Source organism: Sander vitreus, chromosome 19, assembly GCF_031162955.1.
Source record: "Sander vitreus isolate 19-12246 chromosome 19, sanVit1, whole genome shotgun sequence".
Classification (NCBI taxonomy): domain Eukaryota; kingdom Metazoa; phylum Chordata; class Actinopteri; order Perciformes; family Percidae; genus Sander; species Sander vitreus.
In genome coordinates, this window is record NC_135873.1 from 14,553,824 (window position 1) to 14,562,632 (window position 8,809).

The 8,809-nt window shown below is 37.2% G+C and overlaps 2 protein-coding genes across 2 annotated transcripts in view; one reads left to right on the forward strand and one right to left on the reverse strand.

The window, feature by feature from the left end:
* LOC144534143 (prostaglandin D2 receptor 2-like) overlaps window positions 1-8,809 on the reverse strand; it is a 40,437-nt gene that overhangs the window by 21,698 nt on the left and 9,930 nt on the right. The window lies entirely within an intron of this gene.
* LOC144534508 (uncharacterized) lies at window positions 4,689-8,767 on the forward strand. The gene is made up of 6 exons (XM_078276477.1): window positions 4,689-4,785; window positions 4,953-5,273; window positions 5,376-5,723; window positions 6,230-6,361; window positions 7,094-7,140; window positions 7,247-8,767. Exons 1-6 carry the CDS (start codon window positions 4,743-4,745, stop codon window positions 7,373-7,375), a joined length of 1,020 nt encoding a protein of 339 aa, XP_078132603.1. The 5' UTR covers window positions 4,689-4,742; the 3' UTR covers window positions 7,376-8,767.

The window sequence follows — 8,809 nt, forward strand, 5'->3', positions numbered from 1 at the left end:
AATCTAAAATTGTCAACAATGCTATTTAAAGTTTAGCTGAAGCTAATATGAGGCTTCAGTAGTCTAGATCACAGATCTTAATCATGGTGTCCGGGACCCCTAGGGGGTCCTCAGAGTTAATGCAGGGGGGCCACCAAATTATTGTATGACACATTACGAAGGGATCATGGTATTGATAAAAGGAATATTTACAGCAAAAACAAAAATAAGTTCAATGTACATATGAGGCATATGAGTATTGTTTGAAGACAGACTTGAATTAGAAAAGAGATTGTTTATTTTTTATTTAAAGCTTTAGTGCGTAACTTTTTTTTAATATTAATTAACGTCCGTTACATTCATGCCATCGCCAAATTAGTTGCTACAAAGCTAATTAAGACTATCAGCTCCACACAACTCTCTCTGTATTTCTCAGTATGGCTGTGTTCCAACCCAGTCTCACGGCAGTTCGTGAAATGGTCACGTAATTTAATCTATTGATTTGTGTGCACAGACACGTTTATCTCGTTTTTTTCTTGGTGGTCAGTACTTCTTGTAAACTATTGTATTTCATTGGGAAGCATCTATTGTTATCACAGCACCACTACAGTAGCGAGTAGCATGAAAGGCTGAATATCCGCATAGGGAGGTTGGTTGGGGTGGTGGATACGTCAAACCATACAGCACTTTCACCCCGGAGACCGGGGATCATGTCTCGCATGTCACAGGACTTTCACCCCGGAGACCGGGGATGGTGTCCTGCGTGTGACGTTTCTTTTCTCCGTTCTTCTTTTCCTAATCCCAACCTCCGTGGGCCCGTCATGGAATTTTCGGCGATCGTGTTCATTTCACGCCCGACTGACAGAAAGAATCGTGCTACGAAAGATGCTTCCCATTGAAATACATTAGTTTAGAAAATGTGCTGACCACCACGAAAAAAAAGACAAACGTGTCCGTGTACACGAATCAATAGATTCAAAATTACATGACCATTTCACGAACTGCCGTGAGACCGTGTTGTATGTTCAGAAGATTGTGTCGTCCTCCTAAACTTTTAACATAATTAGTGTAGGAGTTCTTGAGTTAAAATCTAGTCAGTTCCTCCTTAAGTCCAAGTGGACATTTTTGCCAGATGTAATGGCATCCCCAGCGGTGGAAAGTCAGTGGTGAATCAAGAATCAGACATCTTCATCTTGAGGATTGAATATGTCCATATGATGAGGTTACTGTTAGTCTGTGAAGATATCCCTGAAGGGTCAATTGACTTAAGAACATTGCCTGTACAGTATCTACTGTATACTGTTCTACTTTTCTATTTCATTTTCTACACATATTATTTATTTTTATTGTCCCCAGCAGGGGGAGCCATTTACCTTCCTATACAGTATTTGCCTCCCTGCCTGCTCTCTGTTTCTTACAAGATAACTTAATATTTTCCTTCTAATGAATTGATTTTTTTTACTGATGTAACTTTCCTATACTGGTCTTGGACGACGTCATTGAAAAATACTATAATCTTCATTCCATTATTGTTCATGTTGGGCGGCAGTGCTCATTATTTTAGGACGTTTTTATTTTCATTGCTTTTATTTCTCCGCAGTCAGGAAGTTCCCTTCTTTCATTTCCTCTATAATGTTGTAGTAAATCTATTTTTTTGTTTTTCAAAACCATGTTTGAGTCAGCAGCTCAGTTTAACATGGAGAGTTTGAGTTCATTGAAATCATGCTCACAGTTAAACAACTGAATAAAAAGGTTTAAAAACAGAAAGTTTGGCATTACATATATATATATATAGAAACATATTCATGCTAATGTGGTGTATCATAATTCTCTGTTTTGCACTTTGTTCCACATTTTCCAAAGGTTACACACTTTCAATTTCTACCTGTAAGGAGTTATTTCACAATTATCTCATTCTTATTTTTCTATTAATGTACAAGGTTAAGAGAAATAACCAAAAGAAAGGCTTAATTTTTGTTTCGCAAAGCACACAATACTTTCTAAAAAACACACTAATGTTGAAGAGATGAAACTTTTTGATGCAATCGGTGGGGTGGGAAAGCTCATTTGTTGTCATGGTTCTAATCATTCAGGGGACATTAGGACCTTATTTGATCGTACAGTAGATTCAATGAATCTTGCATTGATCGCACATTTCTTCTGATGACAGATGGATTTGAGACTTTTTTTTCAAAATAGGGATGCACCGATCCGATACTGATATCGGCCCATACTTTATGCTAACCCTAACCCAAATAACTGGATCAAGTATTGTGACAATGTGGCTGATCTATTCAATTCAATTCTATGTTTAACGATGTTCCTCCAACCCGCCTACTTGCGCTTGTCCGCAGGTAAAAAAAAATCTAATATATTCATATCCAGGAATGATATATCCTCTATTTCTAAATAGTAATTGTTTACATTTGAAAGTAGGAAGTCTTAGAGAGATAACTGAATCAATGAAACAATGCCTCATTGTGCTAATCCCTCAGCCAAACAAAGATCATTTACATCGAGATCATTGGCATTCAATATCATTTTAAAAGTTTGGATCATAAATTGTTCGCTTCACTCTGTCTGAACGAAATGATATCACCAACTCAATCTGGATTTATGAAGGCCAGATACGTAATCATATTTGTTTAAAGCTTAACCTTTAGATATTAATGGACGTCAGATACATTCAAGTCATTGCAAAAAGCTAATGAAGACTATCAGGTCCACACAGCTCTCTCTGTATTTCTCAGTATAGCTACGTTCAGAAAATTGTGTCATCTCCGCTCTGTTAGCTCTGTAAGATCCGCCAGAACAGCCTCAATACATAACTGCACTGTACCCTTCCATTATACAACCTTTGGACAGTCAGCATTTTCAGTTAAAGCCATCACTCAATGGAATGCTATTCCAGACAACATAAAGACCTGTAGTTCCATCAGAAGCTTCAAATTTCAATTAAAACATTATTTAAAAACCAATCAACTTTGCAACCACTAACATCCTGCTTTTTTTTACTTTTTTTTTTTTTTTTTAAACATGGTGCTGTTGTGTGTGTCTGTCTGTGTGTGTGTGTGTGTGTGTGTGTGTGTGTGTGTGTGTGTGTGTGTGTGTGTGTGTGTGTGTGTGTGTGTGTGTCTGTAACAATGTGCATTATATTGATGTAGGATTTGTGATCTGTCTTGTTGTTTTGTTAGATGTTGTCATGTTTTTACTGTTGGATTTAAATTGTGCCCTGCCTAGGGATTGTAGATGTAAATTAGCCTAAGGCTAACTCTGGTACAATGCATCAAATGGCAACAATTATGTTAAAAATGGTACATGGTCCCTAACAAATAAAATGAATAAATAAAATAAAAATAAATAAATTCGGTGACTTTCCCGCGCAGAAACTCGAGTGAAGATCATGACCTCTTCTGAAGAGTCCATCATGTTTTATTTTATCCTCCGTGTCCTCCTTGGCTACTAGCAACTGTGTGGAGGAGGGGTGGGGGTGGTGCGCGATCACGGAAGGCTTTTATCATGTGGCCGCACCGACAGTGTTGTTGTCATTACTTAGAATTACTCATGGGGGAGACAGAAACTACGCACTATAGCTTTAATCCTAGATATTATTCTGTTTTAATTAATGAAGAAGCAATTATACTTCAGATTTGTACAACGGCTTTAACACGCAACAACATTCATAAGTAAAGCTTTACTGTATTTTGGCTTTACTGTATTTTTTTTAGAAAGTTTAGTTCATATTCTATAAAAAAAACTTCAGTTTATGGCATTTCCCTTCCTTTTATGTTAAACAGGTAGCAGACAGGGGTGCCCAACATCCCCCTTTTTATATTTAATTGCTGCCAAACTTAAAATGTCAAAAATAGGAGAATATTACATAATAATTAGTCAACTAGCAGATGACACTCGTCTCTTTTTGAAAGAATGAAGATCAAGTGGCAGTCATATTGGAGGCTTTAACAAATTTCTCTAAGGCCTCAGGTCTGACAATCAATAAGAGGAAGAGTGACATTTAAACATTACATCATTCTGATAAGACATCAAAAAGGGGTTTAGATGTAAAAAGAAATCACTACGATATATTGATGTCTTGATAAATAAGTCAGCGTCTGATAAGAGCATCTGCCAACTTCTCGCCCAAGATAGAAAAAGCAAAAAAAAGTCTTCAACTGGTTGCGAACAGACCTTACCATACAAGGCCGTGCACTGCTGTCAAGGGTAGAAGGTAAGCTATCTCGAGAATATGATACCCTGCCATCTCACTTTATGTCGATCCAATAACATGTGCAGCCATTGATTCTCTCCTATTTTAAAATGATATGGAAAAACAAAACTGAGCATGTTAAAAGAAAAACATGTATTAGAAGCTACACTGATGCATTAGATTATCATATAATCAGATTTTCAAAATCAAGATTAAGGGCGTTGTGCACCCAATGCTTGCTGCATGTGTATGGAAAAACACTCTTGTGAAGCAAGCTTGGATGCACAAAAGTATGCCAGTTTATACAAGCCTGGTGCATGCTATTAGTCTGAAAACCCATCTAAACCACAGAAAGGGTAACAGAGCACAGCCACCAACAGCTAAGGATGTCCTAGAAAGATTTGGTGTCATAAAAGGTGATGGGGAAACATGAGCTTCTCACTTCCTTTTGTAGAAGTATTAACACCCACACATGGGTCATGCACAGACAGTTTTCCGCTGACGGTGTAGCTTCTGTCATTGACCCCGTAACCGAAACCGCCGGAGAAAGAGAAGGATGTTCACGTTTTATGTGCTCTTAGTTCTTGTCTTTGGAGCCTGTAAGTCATTGCAAACAATATTTTCCATGCTGCAAATTAATTATGGGTATTGTAAATCTTACTTTGGCAAGGAAATTGTGACTCCAAAATGTTTGAGACTTTTTAAATGTGTAAAAGGGATATTTGCATTCAATGGTCATTGATGTATCTCTGTATCTGTGTTTTAGCTGGCACTCTGCTCTCCGCAAACCCCGGACACAATGTGACTTTACCATGTTTCTATGACTCCAGTGCCAAAAATCTGTGCTGGTACAAGCAGGTTGCGGGGGAGAAACCTCAAATCGTATCCTCTTTCTACAAATATTCACCTGACTCCAACAAATTCCACAACCAGTTCCAAGACAAACGCTTTTCAGTTCGTATTGGCAAAGGGTTCTACCATCTGAACATATTTAATATCCGGGACTCAGATTCAGCTATGTACTACTGTGGACACACCACTGGTACAGTCACTGAATTTAACAATGGAACATTTTTGGTTTTAAAAGGTATTTTGTTTTAGATTTTGGACATAAAACTATTTTCATTGATGTTTTTTTTTTTTCACCCCCATTTGATTTTCCATTTCATAATCATGTCTTATTTTTCAGAGTCCAGTCGAAGGACTTTCCTTCAGCAGCCGGCGTCCGACTCTGTGAAGCCAGGCAAATCTGTAACTCTGAACTGCACGCTGCACACTGGAACCAGTGACACAGAACACAGTGTTTACTGGTTCAAAAGGGAGAATTCAAGAAACTCCCACTTGGGAATTATGTACATCGACACACACAGTGTCAGTCAGTGTGAACAGAGCCTGGGGCTGGAGTTTCCTGCACGGAGCTGTGTGCACACTTTAACAAAGAGGAATGCGAGTGTGTCGGATACTGGGACATACTACTGTGCTGTGGCTTTGTGTGGAGACATACTGTTTGGGAAAGGAACAAGACTGGATGTTGGAGGTGAGCAACATACTCAGGGTACCCCCCCCAGGGTTATCCTAATTACGTTTTTAAGTTACATTTAAGACTTTTTAAGACCTTTTTAATACCACCTCGGATGAAATATAATGCCAACTTCATAGTCATCTAATGTAAAATCAGTAAGTATTTACCAAGTAACGTTAATTTAATGGAACATTTTTGTGAAGTGTGTTTGCACTCCAATAACATAAAATGAATCAAACCGATGTCACATTTAGAGCTCGTATGCTATGAAACCAAAAATACAAAATAAAGTGAATTTAAACGTTACCCACACAAAATATTTATTCATAACCTTAGTTAATCCTGCGAAAGGAAAAGAACCAATTTAAGACCTTGGTCAACGAAATTAATACTTTTAAGGCCTTTTTTTAAGATTATTAAATCTCTGAGCCTTTTTTTTAAATACTTATAAGACCCAGTGTGAACCATAATACTGTACATTTAAAAATTTGAGTCTGAATAGTTTTTTTATGTTTTCACAGAGAAACAGGATGACATTTCCCCTGTCTTCATGAATTGCATGGTTGCAGCTCTGCTTGTGTCCGTTTTCTTGAACATCACCCTAATCGGCATCCTCTGCAAAATGTCCAGGAGAAAACGTTCTCATTCTGAAGGTACTAATTCATTTATAGTTAGTAGAGATGAAGTCTGTCGTTCTGTCTGTTGTTTTGGTGAGGATAAGAGGAACGATTTGTACACCCAGATTTATAAATCCCATTTTTCTTACTTAACCTAATTTTCTAATGTCTTGTTTTACTTTGGATAATCCACAGACCACACAGCCCTTTTTAAAAAAAAAATCATAGACAATTACCAATTGATCACTAGAAGGCAGGGGCGGAGCAGACGCAGGGTGCATGACCACCCCACCCCCGGGGAGATTTCTATCCTATTACAGCAGCTATTTGAACTATTTTTCAAGAAATTAGTTAATGGAATGCCTAAAAATCTGTACATCGTTTGGGGAAAACATGATAGTTGCTGAGGAAAAACTGCATTTGATTATCGTCTGTAAAGGGGAGACTCGTGGATACCCATAGAACCCATTTTCAGGAGGTGAATGGACCCCTTTAAATATGGCATGCAAGGTTTTTTTTTCCCAACAAGCTAACATGACTTGGTTGGAACCAAATGGATTCCTTAGATGGTCAACTTTCATATGATAATACTGTCTTCTTTATCTTCTTCCTAGCTTTAAAACAGAGCCCGCTACAGCCTCTGTAGAGTCAGCTTATAAGATTCTGGGCTTTTGAGAAAACATTTGGGGCTGGAGCCCAAGAAGCCACCCCCTGCTCTAGCCCTGCTAGAAGGTAGTGACTGTAAAATCTGATTGTTTTTTTTCATAGAGCTGCAACCTCACTCGAGTGTCCCAGAAAACACTGCTAACAGTCAGGTAAGCTCAATTTTTTTTTTTTTTTTTTTTTATATGGATAAATATGGATTTTTTTAAATGAGTTTAGCATGAGGTAATAATGACGTAGCTTTGTTATTATCTCCAGAGTGAGGAATCTGATGCTCCGCAGTACGTAGCTGTGGACTTCAAAGAGATGAAAGGCAAGAGCAGGAGATGGAGGAGCACAGAAGAGGAGACAATTTACTCTGGAGTTAAACTGTCAGAGCTGAACTGATTATTACTGTTTGAAGCTGGGGTAGACCGTTGTCTGGAAAAGGCAATGAAAAAAAAGCCATCATTTGAAAATACATCCCTCTTCCTGCAGCTGTGCCCTCTCTGTCCTAAGCCCCTCTCTTCATCCAGTAACCTGTACGAGTACTAGTCATTCATTTCAATCATCCCCATTATGATCCCCACGCAATTATATAGCCACAGTTCTATATGAGAATTACCGTCCTGATTTCTTTGCAAACTTGTGGGCCTGTAAAACACTTTGAGATGACATACTGTGATTTGAGGCTCAAGGTAAGTCTTGGGTGGTATACATTTTTTCATATCTTTTTGTACATACATTTTTTCCCCCTGGGGTATATGGTATATCACAGTCCTTTGTATCATTTAAAAAAAAATTATATTTTTTAAAAATCTTTCTCCTCTATGCAACCACATCTTTAACTTGAGCTAAAGGTTGCCTTCATGTTTCTGTTTATGACATATATACACACACATATATATATATGATAAATGTAAAGAGAAACACATTTAAAGTTGTAAATAGCAAAATCCAAAAATACTGTAAGCCACTCAAAAGTTGTTCTTTGTGTTTAACAGTTCAGACGTACAGAGGAAGTATATCTGTCCCTAACTGGCCTGATTTACTTCTTAATGCCAAGTAGTCAGTGGAAAAAGAAAAGAAAAAAAAATCCAGTATTACCACACAAAGTATGCGTTGCCCAAGGATGTGCTCTGGTAGCCAGCTCACAGAGTTTCTGACCTATTTTCAATTCTAGCATGAAATGTACCCCTACTGTTGAAATCATGTCCATATTCTGGTGCAAAACCACTATCAAGATATTATTTGTACAGTATATGAGTGAAAATTGATGGACTGAGACTTGATTAACTTCTCTTTGACCCCACTAGGAGTTTGAAATCATGTGCAGTTTGAATCTGAATTTTTTTTAAGTCTGTCTTTTTTCTGCAGGATTTTCTGTCTGAAAGAATGTGCATACACATCTGCATAGAACAGCCAATAGCCAATGATTTCAGTTATTATTACAGCATATTGTAATATTAAGATCAACTTTTGTGTTTTTGACATCCTTTAAATCCTAAATATGCTTAACTGCAAAGTTAAACATCTATTCTTGTAACACAAATTAAGCAAAATAATTAATACTTAATTTTTTTATTCTTAAAAGGTAGTGGTTTCTACATTTTTTCATGGTTGCTTCATGATGACCTCCAACTGTAACCATAAAGCAACCGCCAACATGAGGAAACGAGTATTCCTTAAATGCATGAACTTATTCTCATTCCTAAAAAGACTGTCCTCATGTGACCTGCATAAGTTTATTGTAAATGTTGCTGTTTTGCTCTCTTTGTGTGAACGTGTATATATATATATATATATATATATATATATATATATATATATATATATATATAT

Coding starts and splice junctions, on each gene's coding strand:
- LOC144534508 (XM_078276477.1), top strand. CDS start 4,743: ATGTTCACGTTTTATGTGCTCTTAGTTCTTGTCTTTGGAGCCT. Junction 4,786..4,952: donor AGTTCTTGTCTTTGGAGCCT/GTAAGTCATTGC, acceptor TCTGTGTTTTAG/CTGGCACTCTGCTCTCCGCA. Junction 5,274..5,375: donor AACATTTTTGGTTTTAAAAG/GTATTTTGTTTT, acceptor CTTATTTTTCAG/AGTCCAGTCGAAGGACTTTC.